Here is a 20,081-nt window from a genome sequence, read left to right as displayed (position 1 = left end):
GCTCGCAACACTGTCCTTGCTCCATTGAAGCCAACTGCTTCCAGGCTGTGACAAGCCCTGTATCTGCTCTGCCAGCAGTGTAGAGTTTAACTAGGGAAGGGAGTGGAAGAGGACAGCAAACCCTGCGTCAGCCCACTAAGGGGCAGGCCAGAGAAGCAAGCACAGCAATTGTAAAAACGCCCTTCCGTTCCCACCAGCCCAAGGTCAAGCCACTCCTCAGTTCAATAAACACAGGGAAGTCCTGCTGCCCACTGTGAAAACCTCTGCTGTTTCTAAAGAGGGAAAGAGACTGAGGGCAGACCACCTTTCTCTTTGTCTTAGATTTTTCTATACCACAGAATAGTTTTCTCCATGTGCTATTATTGGCTCAGCACTCAGGATGTCCTCATAAGAATCCATATTCAAACACAAAACTAAAAGGTAGCCTTCGTACTAGTTCATTAAAAGAAAAGCACTCGTTTTAAGCAGCAAATATGAGACTACAGTATCTAAATGCTTCAATTTCTTTTGGTTTGGTTTGGGTTTTTTTTTTGTTTTGTTTTTGTTTTGTTTGTTTGTTTTTGAGAAGTGTTTCTCTGTGTAGCCCTGGATGTCCTGGAACTCCCTCTGTAGATCAGGCTGGCCTCAAACTCACAGAGATCCTCCCAACTACTGTAATTAGCCTGTTTCTTTCTTTCTGTCTTTCTTTCTTTCTTTCTTTCTTTCTTTCTTTCTTTTTTTTTGTTATTGTTTGTTTTTCGAGACAGGGTTTCTCTGTGTGGCTTTGGAGCCTATCCTGGCACTTGCTCTGTAGACCACGCTGGTCTCAAACTCACAGAGATCCGCCTGCCTCTGCTTCCCAAGTGCTGGGATTAAAGGCATGCGCCACCATAGCCCGGCTGCTTCTTCAATTTCTTAAAACTAATGTTTGTGTGAGTGTAAAAGAAGAAACAATTTGTTGTTTTTGCTAATTTGAGTTAGTGATCAAGGAAGTGATTGTTTCATCTTAATCCTTTTAAAGGTGTTCAATTCAACAAAGAAATACTGGGAGTATTTAAACACTTAGATCAGCCATGAAATCTCAGAGCCAGACAGGCAACAATCTGACAACACCCTGCTCCCAGTTAAAGGTGAGGGAACAGAAAGCAGCCCAGAGATCAATAAACTTTTCAGTAATAAACCGAGACTGTAATCTAGATGTCTTGATTCTCAGCACAAGCTGTCTCCTTTTCACATTTACAGACTTCAATTGCTTAATTCTTAAATGCCAAAGTCTAGCAATGTTTAGCACAAACCCTGACAGATAATATTCTGTCAAGATGGGCTGGTGGCACACAAGTGTATTTAAGGCACTATGGGAGGCAGAAGCAGGTCTCTGAGAGTTCCAGACCACTCGGGGTTATATAGTGAGCTCATCTCAAAATTAAATTAACTAAAAAAAGAAAGAAAGAAAGAAAGAAAGAAAGAAAGAAAGAAAGAAAGAAAGAAAGGAAAATGGAAGTGGGAGGATGCTCCTCCAGAAGACCTAGGTTTGATTCCTAGTACCCATACAGCAGCTCACAACGGTCTTTCTCCAGTTCTGAAGGATCTGGCACCTTCTTCTGGCCTCCAGTCATTATATATATATATATATATATTGTATACAAATGTACATGCAAGAAAAATACCCATACACATAAAAATAATTTAAAAAGTTAAAGGCTGTTGGGTGGCAGCGACATATACCTTTAAGCCCAGTACTTGGGAGGCAGGTGGATCTCTGTGAGTTTGAGGCCAGCCTCAAACTGGTCTACAGAGCAGGACAGCCAGGACTACACAGAGAAACCCTGTCTCAAAAAAAAAAAAAAAAAAAGTTAAAGCCCACTTTGGGCTACACAGCAAGACCCTAACTCCATGCTCTCTCAAACCATTCCCCTTTTAACTTCTATGTCTAACAACAACTTTGAGCACTAAAACAGTTGGTTATTCCCCTGCCAGTCTTTTAAAAGTCAGACATGACTGAAATTTCACTCGGGCTAGTGAAATGGCTCAGCTAGTAAAGTGCATACTACACAAGGCTGACAACTTAAATTTGATTCCCAAATCTCACAGTGAAAAGAGATAACTGACTCCTGAAAATTATTCTCTGATCTTTACATGCCTGCACTTTCATACACATAATTAAAAAAAAACAAACCCTCTCCCGGCCTTCCTTAATGAGAAAGGAACAAGGCACTACTTATGACATGCAAGTAAATGAGGTAGATCACATCAATTCCTGCACCTTTTTTCCTAAGACAGGGTTTCTCTGTGTAGCCCTGGCTGTCCTGGAACTCACTCTATAGACCAGGCTGATCTCAAATTCAAGCGATTTGCCTGCCTCTAGAGTGCTGGGATTAAAGATGTTCACAAACACTGCCTGGCTCATCAACCGCACCCACCCTTTTTAAATGGAGGAAAATGCAGACTCGATTCCTCACCCTGTAACAGATGCTAAATCTAGACATGGCTCCAGAAGTCCTACTTATGACATTGTTCATGGGGGTACTAGGTCCCAAGTATCTTTAAAATACTTGAAAGTTTGTTTTTTGTTGTTGTTGTTGTTGTTGTTGCTGTTGTTGTTTTGTTCTTTTGAGACAGGGTTTCTCTGTGTAGCTTTGGAGCCTATCTTGGCACTGGTTCTGTAGACCAGGCCGGCCTCGAATTCACAAACTAGCAAACCAAATTAGCAAAAACAACAAATTGTTTCTTCTGCCTCTGCCTCCCTAGTGCTGGGATTGAAGGCGTGTGCCACCAACGCCCAGCTTAAAGTTTTTTTTTCCGTGTATGAATGCTTTGCCTGCACAGATGTATGCATGTGTACTTTGTGTATGACTGATGCCCACAGAGGGTAAAAAGAAGGGGAGGCACTGGCATGATAGTTTTTAACCACCATGTTGGTATTGGTAATGAACAAGGCACTCTGCAAGAGCAGCAAGTGCCCTTAGCTGCTGAGCCATCTCTTTAACCCCAAAAATCTTTTAAGACTGGCACAACTTGGCAGGCCTCTCCAAAGTAAATAGGCACTGTTGTTCTCCAAAGAGAACGGGGTAGGAGGGATGGAGAGACAAAGAAAGGGGGTGTTCTTGTGTGCTCAACTGAGCTCAGGTCTGCATGTGGCCTACTTCACATACAGGCAGCTAAGGCGCACAGTCTGTTAGTCCCCACCTGATAACCAAGATCCTACACTTGAGGAACCAACTGACCTAAGAAATTCATACCAGCACCATTTCTACTGTCCAGGAGCCTTCTACCTCAGCAGCCATCTCCAACAAGAACCTGTACTAACCCTGATCCATTGGTTTCCTGGGTGTCAGATCTACTGCTGAGCACTGTCCACAGAGAATGTCTCAACCCTGTCAGAAGCCTGAGGTAAAAGATTCTCTTTTGGAGCTGGAGAGATGGCTCAGAGGTTAAGAGCACTGATTGCTCTTCCAGAAGTCCTGAGTTCAATTCCCAGCAACCACATGGTGGCTCACAACCATCTGTAATGAGATCTGGTGTCCTCTTCTGACAAGTGTATACATAACAAATACATTAAAAAAAAAAAAAAGATTTTCTTTTCTTTTCACTTAGCCAGCTGTGGTAGCACATACTCATAATTCCAAAACTCAAGAGGCTGAGTAAGAAAAAGATCATGGATTTGAGGCCAACTTAGCTTTATACTGAGACAATGTCTCAAAACAAAGGCTGAGGTTTAGCTCAGTGGTAGAGTAGTTGCCTAGCATGTACAAGATCCTGTGTTAATGTCCAGATATACAAATAAGTATGTAAATGATCAACTAATAACAAAAAGCATACCAATTTTAAATGACAACAAATAATTCTTTTTAATTTTAAAACAATCTTTCCTCATTTTACATACCATCCCCAGTTCCCACTCCCTCCCCTCCTCCTGTTCCTCCCCACACCCACCCCCCCATCCATTCCTCAGAGAGGGTAAAGCTTCCCATGAGGAGTCAAAGAAGTCTGGCATTTCACTTTAAGGTAGGAATGAAGCCCTCCCCACTATATCTAGGCTGAGCAAGGTAACCCTCCAAAGAGAATGGACTCCAAAAAGCCAGTTCAAGCACTAGGGATAAATCCTGGTCCCTCTGTCAATGGCCACAGACTGCCCAAGCCACACAACGGTCACCCACATTCAGAGGGCCTAGTTTGGTCCTATGTAGGTTTCCCTGATGTCAATCCGGAGTCAGAACACATAATTTTTTGAAGGTGACAAACAACAGAGGAAATGAAATTCCTTTTAACTTATACTTCACAGTCAGTATATATTTTTCATACCTTTTTCTGTATGAGAAAGGTTCTTGGTATTTTAATAACAAGGGTACAGTAAGTAGAATGTTTATCATTTAGCTAATGGAACACTTTGGGCATGCTCCCACAGGAGTACACATATATATTTTGTTTTAGGCTATGTATTTTTTTCTCTATATGACCATGCCATAATTTATTGAGACAGGCACTATTACTTTATTTTGCAAATTAGAAAATAGGTACCAGAAGGTTATATAAGTTAACCAAAGGTCACAGGGCTAGTAAGTGGCACAACCAGGTCTGAAACCAGGATTACCTGATTCTCAAGACTACATTCTCAAATACTCCTCCTACCCAGCCATGCATGTGTTTTGCATGATTCTACTACAGAACTGAAAACACCTCAAGACAATAGTGTCTCTAAGCACTAGTACCTACGATTGTGTGTGCTCACAGTAAAATTGCGCAAACCATTTTGGGGTTACTATATTCGTCTTCTCTAATGGGCCATTCACACCCTTCTCAGTGCCCTATGAAAAAGTTGACACAAACATATTCTGGAAAATAAGTATCCAACAACTAGCATAGAACTGCCTTGTACATGGCCAGGGCAGGGCCAATGAGTCACAGATTTTAGGACCAATGTAACTTAGCCTGAGACCCCACCTCAAGAGAAGCCTCATCAGCAAATGTTCTTACACCTTTTTTGTTTTGTTTTGTTTTGTTTTGAGACAGAGTCTCATTACATAGTCCTGGCTGTCTTGGCACTCACTGTGTAGACCAGAATGGCTTCAAACTCAGAGATTCACCTGCCTCTGCCTCCCAAGTGCTGGGATTAAAGGTGTGCACCACCACCACCACCACCACCACCGCCACCAGGCAGGAACAAATTCTTGAAATTAACAAATGTTGTCACATTAAAAAAAAAAAAAAAAAACAAAAAAAGCTGGCAATACAGAATAGTTCACTTTTCTATTCAATTCAGTCATGGGATGTAATTTCTTTTGACTTTAACATTAAAAACATGAGTAGGGGCTGGAGAGAAGGCTCAGCAATTTCAAGTATGTGCTCTCAGCACCTGAGCTCACAGCACCTGTGATTCCACCTCCAGGGGATCCAGTGCTCTTCTGGGCTTCATGGGCTCCATAACACATCATCCCATCCCCACATACACAAATACTTCTTTTTAAAAGTAATTTTAAAGCAAAACATGAGCAACTACTACTGCTACTTTTTATTTTTTAAAGACAGAGTCTCACTTGTAGCTCTGGCTGGTATGGAACTTATTATGTAAATTAAAGCTGGCCTTGAACGCATGAAGACCCTCCTGCTTCTGCCTCCTGAGTGCTGGGATTAAAGATGTGCAGCACAACACTTAGCTGCTACTGTATATACACACATATATATGCATATGGTATATGTATATGCATATGAATATGTATATATGTATATGTTATATGTATATGTATATACAATACACACATATATATGTATATGTTATATGTATATGTATATATACACATTTATTTATACCCCTATTGTTATTTTTAAAAGTCTCACTGTCCCCTCCAAGTTACTCCCATAGGCATACATATCTATCCCTGGAAATTCTCCAAAAGAATCTGGACCACAAGCTTCTCCCTAATAAAAAGGATATTTGAATTGTGTTCAATTCTACAAGCAAACGCCCATATAAAAAGATTAAAACTCAGCTCTCTAGTTTCATTTCTTGTCACTTCATAGCAAGGCCTGTAGTACAATAGGCAGGAAAACACCAAAACCCACACAAAACAAACTGCTACTTTGTATGTAACACAAACGGGGTGTATTTTCAGGATCACTCTCTATTCATTTAGGAAAATTTTATTGAGTCCAACCTGGCACAGAGCCAGATTCTGGAGGTACAATGTCAGTAAGGTTGGCCCAAGTCTTAGTGCCCCCCTGAATCTGAGACCTACAAGAACAGAGAACTATGACATGGAGTTGCCAAGTGCCGGGAGATCCCATGGGAAGGAGCCCTGCTCCAGACTGCAGGATCAGGAAGGACTTCCCATAGGAAGCAACAGTAGGCAGGGCAGGAAAGGAGTTAGCCGTGGACAGGAACAGGGGATTGGACAGGCAGTGCTCCAGTTGACAGAGAAGAGAGCAAACAGCAGCGCCAGGCGGCAAGGAGTCTGCCAAGACGGCCCTATTAGGCACAGCAGTCTGGACAAACTGACCAGACAAGCAGCCACACCATGACATGGTTATCCACCCTGCCTGTCTCATTCCGAAAAGTAATTGAGGACCTTTTCTCCTGTCTTCCTGCTAATACACTGTGATTGTATTCCTGCCACTCTTTTGTATTTTACTTACAAAGAGTAGAAAGTAGAAAGTAAAACTCAAAATAATTCAGTGTGTTAGAATACACTAATTGAGAAAAATAGAACTAGGAAGTCTCCCCAGACACAGTAGGGCTAATAAAGTATTTCAGAGAGAAAGAACAGCTTAATTATTACAGTACTGGCAATTAAAATGTTGATTAAATCATCCCTTCAAAATTTTCCTATACCTTAATTAGATCCTAAATCATTTAATCATTAATTATACTATTCCTATAGTTGTTGGATAGACTCAAATATTGTAGCAAACAAGAAAATTAGTTACCCAAAGACACCAATTAAAAAGATCCTTATAAAAGGATAATGTAACATTTTCTTCACCTGTGAAAACTTGCCTTGTAAGTCCTTATCTAAGCAATCTCCAAAGCAAAAATGTGTCTGAAGCGAACTGACTCAAAACCATTAAGCACTGTGGAGCAAATCTTTAGTGCTTGTCAAATGCCGGATCTTGGTTCTTTACACAGCAGCAGCTCTCTTAACCCCCAAACACAACAAAGTTAGTCCTGTGCTGTTCATTCTACAGATGAGGAAACTGACGAAAGGAAATTAAGTAACCATCCAAGATCACACTACTAGGAAATGAGAGCCTCCCCCAAGTGTGTGTTCCCTCATTACTGCACTATCGTGACTGACAGTCTACAAATATCAAAGCAGATGTTAGCAACTGAAAACAACTATAATAAAGCTCTTCCAGACCGAACATGCTGTATACTTTTAATCCCAACACTCAGGAAACTCTGTGAGTTCTAGGCTAACCTAGTCTACATAGCAACTTTCAGGCCAGCCAAGGGTACATAAACAGGCCCTGTCTGAAAAACAAACAAACAAACAAACAAACAAAAAACCCTTCCCATCAAATCTTTGAGGAATTCAGCTATAGGACTGATAGCATTCTCTTTACAGTTAGAGCTTTGGCCCTTTTACCTGAACCACAATCTGAAACCACACTGGCCATCTGATAGCCACTAACCACTTAAAAATGGCCACTGGGAACTTAAAAATGTGGTTAACATGAATTAAGATGGGTTTTATGTGTAAAATATGTTCTGGAATTTGAGACTCAGTCTAAGGATGTAATATGTCACTAATACTTTGATACTACATGTTGAAATGCATTGCTATAAAGGGTTAATTACAACAAATCGTTTTACTTTTCTGTTCAGCTCCTGGACACTATAAAATTATACTTGTAGCTCCATCAGGTTCTACTGCACACAGTAATCTAAAAAGCACCAGCGGTAGACATCACTGACAAGGTTTACTCTTTTCTGATGACTCAGGCATCCATAAGGAGCTTTAACTACACCCTGTGTGATCTGTAATCATGCCTCAGGTACTAACAAGCCAGGCTGCCCCTTAGACCTCAGATTACAGCCTCCCCGAGTACTGAAGCCATGCCATCGTGTGACTTCCAGGATGAGATGGAGCCCTGCAAAGGTCTGTCTCCAGCTCCCTTGCTGCAGCACCCAGGCCTGAGAAGCTAGGTACACTGGAGTGGTGTGACACAAAAGAATGACGATCCTGTAAGGGGGTTTGAGGATCTGACAACAATGTTGATGGCTCAGAGATCCTAGTATTTCTACAAGAGACTCCTTTCTCTAACTCCAATCATACCAGCTTTAATTGGAGAACCCTCAGTTCAGCTTAAAAGCCCTTCAACAGTAGTTTTAGTTTGAAAAGTTAAGGTTTTTGTGGATGGGCAGTGGTGATAGTTGTTGAACAATAAATGTATTCCCTGCCACTGAACTGGACAATCAAACGGTAACTTGTATTTTACAAACATACACGCACGCACGCACGTACGCGGGCCAATTCAAACTCTTACGCAAGCCATGCAGTGGTGGTGCCCACTTGTAATCCCAGCACTCAGGAGGCAGATCTCTGTAAGTTTGAGGCCAACCTGATCTGTAAATCTAGTTCCAGGACAGCTAGGGCTGTTACATGAAGAAACCTTGTCTTGAAAACCCAACCAATCAACCAAACCAGACAAACAAACAAAACAACAAAAAGACCTCTTATGCAGGTTATACTTGGCCCTAAAACTCCAGCCTCCACCTAGCTTTCTCATCCCCTCCTCTCCTACCTGCCCTGGCCTCAGGTTCCAGGCACTTTCCTTTATTACATATTCAATTGTCATCTTAGTCCTCTCTCTCTGACTTGTAGCCTTTCTACCTGACAACCCTGCTCCATCACCTCCACCTTCTTTCCTCATCCTTCAGGAATTCCTCTGAATGTCCCGTGTCAACATGGAAAGCTGCAGGGAGAGAGTTGCTGCTGCTTACTCTGCAGCAATTGCTACTTTGATGCCTGAATCTTTCAAATGGCATTTCTGTTTGCATCCTACACGATGAGCTCACTTCAAGCAGGGCCAGCCCCAGCATATAATTAATGCATCCCAAATGCTGTTGAGCTCATTCTGTAAACAAGAACTTACTGCACACCACTGGGGGCCTGCAATGTCCTCAGCACTAAGGACACTGCAATGGGAAAGGAAAACAGAACCCTGCTTTCCTGGAGTGCCCAGAGATAAACAGCAGGCAGGCACTGCACTAAAGGAAGTAAAAAGCACATCGAAGGAGGGGCATTTCCTGCGAGGTCGTCTGGGAGGTGCCATCTACCAGCTCCTATCAGAACCCTGGTGAAGTGCACTACTCTGGTTCTGCACTGGGTCTGACTAACAGAGATACTAGAAAAGGAAGACAAACTTTAACTTCTGACAAAAGGAAACTATGCTCTCCCCGTCCTATCAAACCAGGTAGACTTTACAATGTTATTGTAGCTTCCCTCAGCACACAGAGCAGAAGCACACTGCAAGTGGAATCTCAACTGTGTCTGTCTATCTCCACAAAGGTTCCTGGTTGCAGCAGAAAACATAAGAGCAGATGTTTACTGAGTGCTTATAACAAATATTGATACTCCAGCACCAGAGAAGCCTCACTGCCTGACGCCTCAGGAAACATGCCATTAAACCCATTCTAAAGAGGAGGCAGATAAGACACAAAAGCATTACATATTCTATCCAAGGCCTCAGCAGAGTGAGTGGCAAAGCCAGAATCAGAAGCCACTATGGCTCTGAAGCCCAGCTAACTACTGTGCTGTGTGGCTTTACATTATTAATATTTCCCCAAGTAGAATCTGAGGTAGGGGATTCAAGTTCAAGCCCAGCCTGGGGTGTGTGTGTGTGTGTGTGTGTGTGTGTGTGTGTCTATCTCAAGTTCCAAACTAGCTCGAGATACCCTGTCTTTAAAAAAAAAACAAACAGAACTGTTAGGTGCTTCAATACCAAGATGAAAGAGCCCTATCCAGCCATGATCTGGAACCCCGGGTTAGTCATCCCAAGAAACTGACCGTGTAAACTAGGAAGTACAAGATGAGGTGTACAGACCAATGCCCAGGCAGCAACCCTTCATGCCAAACACACAGAATGAAAAGCTACTTCGTCTAAAGGGACAGACTTGTTTTCCTGATACATTTATTTGACCTTCAGATTTAAGAGTAACATCTTTCTGGATTAGCCCACATCTCAAACAGCCAAATCAAAACTCTGGTTCTCACAGCCCTTTATATGACTGCTTTGATTACTCTCTACCTTAAAGGAAGGGCAAATCCAGCTGCTGAAGCAATAAGCCCGTTATCCTCCACTCCAGTCACTGTACTTCCTTCCTTTCACACAACCGTGCGTGCACACACGCACAAGCACTCAGACTCAGCACACTCTAGTACAGCTATTGTGCTGTTAACCCCTTCTCGTCCTCTGCTCTCTTAACTGATCTTATTACTTTTTTTTTCTCAAGGTACATTTTAAGAATATATATCATTACATTTTATTTATTATTACTATTTTTGGGGCTGTAGATGGGAGAGGGGCTGCATGTAAGTGCCACAGTGCTGCTACAGAAGTCAAGTTTCAGAAGCTGATTCTCTCCTTCCACCATGTGGGCCTTAGGGACCAAACTCAGGTCTAAGTTTGGCGGCAAGTGTTTTACCCTCTGTGCTCTCTTATTTGGCACTTTGTCTCTTTCTCCACACACTTTCTACCCTGCACTGGCTCCAGAATTAGTCCTCTATAGTTTCTCAGCCTTTTGACTAAGATCAAGTATAGAATGTATCTCCTACCATAGAAATCTGATTGCACTGTGTGCAGGCTCCAACTCTGCTCTCACAGGCACGCAAGCAGCCATACACACTCAACGGCGTGACCTGATGCTCTACATGTCATTTCTTCCTTCCTCCAACAAATGTTTAGTGCATACCAACATGTGTCAGTCACTGGATTAGGCAGAGGCACAACAGAAAACAAAATGAAAGTATCCCTACTCTCCTCTCCTGGAAGGCAGAAATGGAACCACATACAAGTTTAAGGCTGCAAATGCAACGGGTACAAGTTGGGCACCCTATCCAAAATTGAAAACTGAACACCAGCATGAAGCTACAAGTGAAAAATTCCATATCTGACTTGTGACAGATCTGTCAAAATACTGGTGCATTAAAAACATTGGATAGAATTACCTACAGTCTACAGGTGTGATGCATATGAAACGACAAATCTCGTTAAGCATGAGCTCAATTCCCAAGATCTATATGTGTGGAAATGTTCCAAAATCCAGAAGAAGGAAAGCCAGATTTGAAACTCTGGTCGGAAGCATTTCAGATAAGGGATTCTCACTGCAGTGCAAAGACACACCAGGTAAGATATTCTGAAAGCGAGAGCTGCCACACTGTACCACCTTCTCATACTCTAAAATCACTGAATTATACATGTTAAAAATGGTGTGTAAATTAAAGTCTCTCTCATTTAAAAAAAGAAAAACACCTGCACAACCAAGATGGCTCCACAGGTTTCTATTGCTGTGATAAAGCGCAGTAACCAAAAGCAAGGGTGGAAATGATTTATTAAACTTAGAGTTTAGAGTCCATCATGAAGAGAACTCAAGGTAGGCAGGACCTGAAGCAGAAGATCACGGACAAATATTACTCACTGGCTGGCTTTCCATGGCTTTCTCAGGACCACCTGCCCTGGGTTGGCACCACCCACAGTGGCTGTGCCCTCCAGTATCAATTATTCATCAAGAAAATGCCCTCCTGACTTGCCTACAGGCCAATCTGATGGAGGCATTTTTCTAAACTGAGACTCCCAGCCGACCCTAACTAGCATAGCAGGTAAAAATCACTCATTCTGTAAGCCTTAAGACATGAATGGGATACCTGGAGCCCACAGAGGAAGAAAAGAATGACTCTGGAAAGCTGTCCTCTGTCCTCTGAATGCCACAAGCACATTGTGGCACATACACAGTCACACAATCTCATATTCTCATTCTCTCTCTCTCTCTCTCTCTCTCTCTCTCTCTCTCTCTCTCTCTCACACACACACACACACACACACACACACTTAAAAATAACAGCAACAAAAACATACACGTGGACAAAGCAAGCTGCATGCCTCTGAGCTTTTACTACATGCCAGGTACCTTTTATGTAAGTTAGGAGATCCTAACAACCCTAAAGGTTACTATTATCTTTAACTTAGGAAATAAAGAACCTTTGATCCCTGAACTGGGCTGGCAGAGGCAGGTAGATCTCTGTGAGTTTGAGGGCAGCCTGGTCTACATAGCATGTTCCAGGACAGCAAGAGCTAAATATAATAGCTGAAAATTTTTAAAAAAGGGAGTAAGGAGTCAAGTAAGTTTTCCCAAAACCACAGAGCCAACAAATGCTAACACCAGCGTCCACATGCTTTCCTGCTCCAGTGAAGTCACCTTAGCCATGCCTGCAGCTCAGAACTACTTAAGGGCATTAAGGACTGGGTTTCATTCCCTAAAACAGAAATGCGCCCCCCACTGCCCTTTAAGATCCTAGTACACCAGTAATATCATCTACCCCTCCTCTTCACCCTTCATAAACACTGGGAGCCTTTCTAACCAAGGCTCCCAGTATTCCCTCACTCACTCTGCTCTAGTCACATGTCTCCCTATGTGGCCGGCATACAGGGCACTCCTACCACATGGTCTTTGCATCTGCTTGAGCCATGATGACAACAACCATGGCACTCGGTATCAGTCATGTCTGTGCCAAACCTTCCATTAACATTTTTGTCTAAGCTGGGCGGTGGCAGTGCACGCCTTTAATCCCAGCACTCAGGAGGCAGAGACAGGTGGATCTCCGAGTTTGAGGCCAGTCTGGTCTATAGAGCAAGTTCCAGGACAGCCAGAGCAGCTACACAGAGACAAAAATTCAGATGTCATATATTAATCCTAACAAGACTGCCTCTCATTTTTCAGGTCTTTTACTTTCTTCATGATGTCACCATGCGCTTTTATTTTACAAAATCCAGTAGCAGCAGCTTTTGCTTATCAATTAGTAGGCATAACAGTCATAAAGCTATCTTTGCAGCAAAATAAAGCAAGGCAACCAAGCCAAGAAAATGTCACAATAGAACCTGATTACACTAGTCCTTGGGCCACAGAAGCAGAGTTTGTGAAATAACTATGGCAACAGCACTTCATGGCACCCAAATCCAACCACACTTTGCTGAGAAACCATTCTCCATCTGGGCAAACACACACAAAGATGCATGTTGACAACCAGTTATGTAACTTTAACATAATAGCCCAGTGATATTTTAAGCTCCTATCATGTTTAAAATCTTCAGTAACTACAAAGCATATATTCGGCCATCCCTGCAGGATGCTAAGACAGGAAGCATACACAAACATAAGGCATGGCAGAGAAAACTATCACTTCTTATCAAGAAACTCGCCTTAGGATTTTTTTAATGTTAAGGTCTGCGTAACACAAGCATAAAAGAAAAAAACTTTTTGCCAAATTCCATTTACCAGCACCTCTGGCAACATCCTTTGACCATGGCGAACTCCCCAGTCATTGGCACAAAGACTAGAAGCAAAGGTGTCTGAGTCAGATCCTTTGTTGTTAGACCTCGCCTCACCACTTATTAGCCTGGAGAAGTTGGCCAAGTTTCCTTAACCTCAGCTCTCCAGACATCAGCACAAAGCCTGCCACACTGCCTTAGCACAAGGACAAACACCATTTGCTGAGAGCCCACTGTCACTAAACTGAATTGTAGCCGCAAAGCTTCTAGGCTCAAGTGGAGCCCGAAGAAGAGTTCTCCACCTAACAGTATTTTATGTTCAGAAAAATGGCATTGGAGACTTTAACACAAAACACTTTTGGATCACTGAGGTGGCGCTTCTCATTTTAGGTATTTGTGAGTAGTCCAGAAATACAATATTTTTAAGTCATCTTATATGTATAATTTGAAAGGAACAAGAATATAAAAAGTCCTGTCCAATCCTGAGTGTGATTCTACTCATTAGTATATAAAGTCAAGCTTATTGAGCAATCAACTAAATAATTAACAACAGCATCACACATCTGAGTTCTCCTTATCTGCCCCATTATACAGAGTTCCTTGACACTAGGTTGCCATGCAAGAGGATGCTTTGGTCTTTGATGTTGCCAAAATGAATGTCACCTTCATGAATATTTCTCCTTTAAAAGAACTACCAGCCTAACCACAAATACTTGGAAATTACCAAGTCCAAGTCATTTGACAGATGAGAAGCTGAGGTCAAAAGGTCACACAATTACCAAGCAGGGAGTTAAAACCTAAGTCTCTAGTATTTTCCATTCAGGGTTCTGTCACCTGTGTGACAGTGGACAGTTTACAAGGAGAAATACCTACTCTGTACCTTAAAATAGTTCTACATTGTTGGGAAAAGAAAAACATTCACTGAAAACTTGAAATGTTTGTTTAACGAGAGCTAAATATAACTACAAATGAGCATAACCCATACCTTACAGTAAGCGAAAGGGCTCCTAAGAGAAAATACAACAGAACCAGCTAGTCAGAAGGGATAGTTGAGCCCAGGACTAACATTATCAAAGCATCCTTCTCAAAGCTGTAACTCTTCCTGTTAGCCTCCTTTGGGAAGGGGATAACCAACCTAGTCCCATTCCCTTTAAAAAGGTTTACCAGCTCCCAAATGCCACTCTTTCCACAAACACATTTTTATCTGCTCCATGCTCTAAAGAAGGCTTCCATTTTTAACTAAATATTCTTATTTCTATTGAAGTTGTGTAGGTACGGCCTAAATGCCACCAGGCCTAACTGGGTTTTAGGGTATTCTTTAAATATCTCCTTTCCCTTAGGCAAACAAAAGTCTTGTTGTTTTCATTTATGTGTGTACTTGTCTGCATACGTGTCTATGTGCCACATGCATGCCTGGCAACCACAGAGATCTGAAAAAGGGTTAGATCTCCTGAAACTGGTACTTGGGTGCTGGGAATCAAACCTGGTCCTTTAGAGGAACAGCCAGTGCTTTTAACAGATAAGCCATCGCTCCAGCCCCTCAGGCAAACTATCTTTGGGGGCAGGGTTAGGAAATGCATTTTTTTGTTGTTGTTGAAAGTAATTTTTTAAAAAATACATTTTGGGGCTGGAGAGATGGCTCAGCGGTTAAGAACACTGACTGTTCTTCCAAAGGTCCTGAGTTCAATTCCCAGCAACCATATGGTGGCTGACAACCACCTTGAATGAGATCCGGTGCCCTCAGCTGACATGCAGGCAGAAGACTGTATAGACTGTATAATTAAGAAATAAAAATAAAATCTTAAAAAAATACATTTTGATTGTTTTCCCCTCCTCCAATTTCTCTTATGTCCTTCCCACCTCTCTGTCCACCCAGCTTTGTTCTTCCCTTTCAACAACAAAAGAAGCATGATCAACACTCTCTCTCTCTCTCTCTCTCTCTCTCTCTCTCACACACACACACACACACACACACACACACACCACAAAAAAAAAAAAAGCGAAGATCAAACATCAAGCAAAGCCAGGCATTGGTGGCGCACCCCTTTAATCCCAGCACTCCGGAGGCAGAGGCAGGCGGATCTCTGTGAGTTCGAGGCCAGCCTGTTCTCCAGAGTGAGTGCCAGGACAGGCTCCAAAGCTACAGAGAAACCCTGTCTCGAAAAAAAAAAAAAATCAAGCAAAAGACCAATAACCCCCCTCCAAAAAAAAAAAACAAAAAAAAAAAAACAAGAACACAGTAGACTTTGTTTTGAATTGGCTAACTACTGAGCATGGGCCCTGAAGTGTGGTTGATATAACCCAGTGAGACTCCACTGGTAAAAACCTGATTTTCCCTTTGACAGTGGGTATGAATTGCAGGTGGCTTCTTGGTTAGGGGTAGAACCCTATGCGTTCACTCTCCCCTCTCAGTGTGGTGTGTACTTATGGAGGTCTTACTGCCTGCTGCCTGTCCCTGTGAGTTCACATGTGCATCAGTCCTGCTGTGTCTGAAAACAGCCATTCCTTGGTGCTGTCCATCACCTCTGCCTCCTCTTTTGCATAGATCCCTGAGTGGAAGGATTTGATGAAGACATCCCATTTAGCACCCAGTGCTCTCGTGTCTCTATCTCTCGATGCACACTGTCGAGTTGTATGTTAATTCCCACCAGTTGCGAACAGAGGCTCCTCTGATGTGGGTTGAGTGAGGCATTGATCTATGCATATAGCAGTTTATCATCAGAAGTCAGTATGTTGCTGTTCCTTTAACAGAATAATAGTAGATTTTCCCCTAGGCCTGTGGCCTATCTAGTCTTGGGCTCTTCGTCACTTTAGCAGGGTCAGGTAAGGGTTTCACTCAACATGGAGGGGGTCTAGTGAGTGGTTACTCTCATAACCTTTGTGCCACTGATGTGCTACTATGTCTCACAGGCAGGTTGCTGCTGTAGGTCTCAGGGACTGTAGCTAGGCGATGGATGCGTTCAGTTACTTTCTCTTCCAATAGCATGTGGAGTACTTCCCAGTACCATGAATGTTTGTCAATAGGGGTTGAGCTTCTAGTTGGGCGCCAGCTCAACTTTTCCACATTCTGTGACATAAGTGTTATCTTCAGCAATAGGGCCTTACCATCAAACTGTGGAGAGTACTGAATAGCCTTGGCAATAGCCTGTGATGTTTGGGGATTTCCACTGGGTCCCTTTGGCCAACAACTCAACAAGATGTAACATGAGGGTTTACTTGGTGGCGTACGACATCTAGTTGGAGCACCGTCTCCCCTATTACTTTGTGACTCCATTTAGGTTCCTTTCATATGTCTGTGTTTTAGGAAGCTTCTAGAGTAGTAGGATTTTTCCCATATGGTTTCTCAGATGGCCTTTAGTGTTAGTGGTCACTCTCCATGTTCCTCCTTTACACTTTTCTGCCTTCCCCTCCCAATGTAATCCTCTTCCACAGAACTATATTCTGTGTCCTCTTCTTTGGGAGATCTGTTCCTCCCCCTCAGTGCCTAACTTCCGTGGATTGTAGCATAAATATCAAAAGACTAAAGCTAACATCCAGATAAGAAAAAAACACACAATATTTGTCTTTTGGGGCCTGGGTTACTTCTTTTGGTATGATTTTTTTTCTAGTTCCATCCATTTATCTGCAAAATTTCAGAATATCATTTTTCTTAACAGCTAAATAATAGCCTATTATGTAAGCAATTGTGAAACATTGTGAGAAACAACAACAGAAAGCCACCATCACACTGGTTACTCTTTTTAGAGATGGATATTTTTTTAAATTATAGTTCAAGTGACCAGTGAGATGGCTCAGAGGGTGAAGTCACTTTCCATTAAGCCTGACAACCTGAGTTTGATCCCAGAGACCCACTTGGTGGAGGGAGAGAACCTTCTGTAAGTCCCCTTCTGACCTGCATACTTAATGGTGGTACTCTGCATACATACAATATATGTATGCATATATTGTACATATACAACAAATAAATGTAATTTTAAAAATAAAAATTCAGAAAAACTCAGTTAACAAAAAGATATGAAGAGAAATACTTTGTTTTTTTAATTTTTATAATAACTGGGATATTTTATTTATTTTGAGGGGTGGCTTTTGAGACATGGTTTCTCTGTGTAACAGCCCTAGCTGTCCTGGAATTCGATTCGTTCACCAGGCTGGCCTCGAAATAATAGAGATCCCCCTTCCTCTGCCTCCTGAGTGCTGGGATTAAAAGTGTGAGACACCACGCCCGGCCTTAGCTAGGATATTTTAAATTGCATTTGATCCTAGCGTGCATTACATTCTAACAGTCTGCTGCTTTGTACAACCACAAAATAAGAATGAATCTTTGATGATTCACCTTGATGACAGACACCAAATACACAGTAAAGCTAGAAAAAGAAATCACATCTCCACTTTGGATACAGAGTGTAAGATACCATCAAGAAAGAAAGGTATGTTCTTAAAAGTTCTACTGAAGTTATAGACATCTCCACCTGTGTTAACATAGGGAGTACTCAATCCCACAAGTCATATTTTCAGACATAAAGAAGGAAATACATAAGTAAAAGACACAAGCGAAGGATAAGAAGACTACCATCTGTTTCTCAAAGTGTCTTAAAAACAAAAGCAGTGTTAAATTCATAAAAGATCTGCTTTAAAAAAAACACTATTTGAGTTTTTAAAATAAATATCCCAATCCCCAGGCTAGACAAACTTCCTAAAAACAAAGTCTGTTACCATTGACTGGAAACTCCAATCACCAGGATATAAGCAAAAATGTCTGAGCTAACATATGGAAAAAGCATTCCAGGTTTCCTAACAGGGCATTTATAATTAAACACTACACAATGATAAAACCTGCCAAATATTTGATAATCTTCAATATTATAGTGCAAATGCATTATCACCATAACTACCCAGTCTTAGCTGAAATTGCTTTCTAAATACCAAAATGCAATGCCTCCACAACATTCAGCCAGTAAGAAATAGGAGGAAATAATTAATTGCTTAAGTATATCTTGAAGAGATTAAAATTACAAGTTGAAAACTCAAAACAATATTAAAAATAAGGCATGACATTCTGTTTAACACTTTTGAAATACATCCTGGTTGATCTTTGGGATCACACCTCAATACTGACAGGTTTTATAAATCCCTGTTTTAGAGATAATTTCAGACTCAGACCTCAGCTCTTTCAAGGTCATATTGCTAAAAAGTACTAGAACAATTACTTGACCCCAGATTCTCCGACGCTCACTTAATGCTCTATTACCAGACAGTCGTTTAAACACAAGTTTAGAATTAACAAGCCTAACGCCAAAGGATTTAAGGATCAAGTAGGTCAAATCCTAAAACTCCACACACATCAGTTCAAGGGGGGGGATAGATCATCAAGAAACAGGAAATTATTTGAAAAGGAGGCGGGGATACATGAGTTAACGAGCTTGGGAGCAAGCATAGCAGAACGTCAGTATCCAAGCAAATATGCAGAGACTACACTCTCCCTCTGAAACGTGATCTTTCACGCAGACTTAATTTTTTTTTTTTTTGGTGGATATGGAGACATATAAACTGGCCTAGCCTAGCCTGTAAAGCTCAGGTTTGATCCCCAGCACTTTGAAAACAAACGAACAACAACAAAAAAAGATTGTGTGTTACTTTATGTCTGAGATTTTTACTCAATAGACACTCAAAAAAAAAAAAAAAAAAAAAACACGTCCAGCTGGGTACAATCCATCTCACGTTTTCTTCATTAATCACGACGCTTATCCTTCACAAAAAGCCTATTTTAAAAAAAAAAATTAAAGGGAGAATCCAGCATCCAGCGCCGCTCGGATGGCAGGGAAAGGGAAAGGCAGGGAGGGTGGCAACCCCAAAGAAGATGCCAAAGGCATCCGTGAGAGCAGGACAAAGGCTCAACCTTCGGGTCACAGGGACCTCACGCCAGGTGGAGCAAAAGCACCCCCGGGAGCCTCGGCCGGGGGACTCCTAAGATGGCTCTGCGTCCCCGCGCGGCGTGCGTCCCGGCCAGTGCAAGGGAAACGAGCATCCGAGCGTGGGAACGCCGCCGCCGCCGCCTCCGGGTGCCGGGTGCCGTGGCCGCGGCTCGCACCGCGCCGAGGGGAAACCGAGGCACGGCTCGCTCGCTCGCTCGCCAGGAGGGGCAGACGCGCCGCAGCCCGCGCAGCCTGCAGCTCTGCGGAGGCCGCGCACCGGGTCCCGCCCGCCACCCGCGCCGCCCGCTGACAGCCGCCGCCCCCACCTGCCCCTCGGCCCGCCCGCCCGCCCGCTTCCTCCCTGCCCAGCCGCCTCGCGCGGGCCGGGGAACCGCGCGCCCGCCCCACCCACCGGCATCATCGCGGCGCCGCCCGCCGCGCCGCCGCCTGACAGGACGCCGCTCCGGCCGCCTCACAGGCCGCGCACCCGCGGCGGCCCTGCGGCCTGCGGCGGCGGCGGCTGCGGCCGACAGAGCCGCCGCCTGCCGCGCCGCCGCCGCCGCTCAAGCCGGCCGCCTTCCGCCACCGCTCGGCTCACCCTGCGGCTGCGTAGGCCCCGCCCCGCGCGTCGCCCCCCCCCGCCTACGCCGCCTCTGATTGGTCCGATGGTGGGGGCGAGATGAGGGGGCGGGGCGTCTCCGCAGCCGC

General features: G+C 43.2%; 1 protein-coding gene across 1 annotated transcript in view; it reads right to left on the bottom strand.

Annotated features, from left to right (window-relative positions):
- Ppp1r13b (protein phosphatase 1 regulatory subunit 13B) overlaps positions 1–19,839 on the bottom strand; it is a 70,304-nt gene extending 50,465 nt beyond the window's left edge. The window contains exon 1 of the mRNA XM_035445317.1: positions 19,786–19,839. Coding sequence (XP_035301208.1) covers positions 19,786–19,794 — 9 coding nt within the window. The 5' untranslated portion in view covers positions 19,795–19,839. The remainder of the gene's footprint in view (positions 1–19,785) is intronic.
- Between the last annotated feature and the right edge of the window lie 242 nt (positions 19,840–20,081).

This window comes from Cricetulus griseus, chromosome 5 (assembly GCF_003668045.3).
Source record: "Cricetulus griseus strain 17A/GY chromosome 5, alternate assembly CriGri-PICRH-1.0, whole genome shotgun sequence".
Lineage (NCBI taxonomy): Eukaryota > Metazoa > Chordata > Mammalia > Rodentia > Cricetidae > Cricetulus > Cricetulus griseus.
This window is presented reverse-complemented; position numbering and strand designations above follow the sequence as displayed.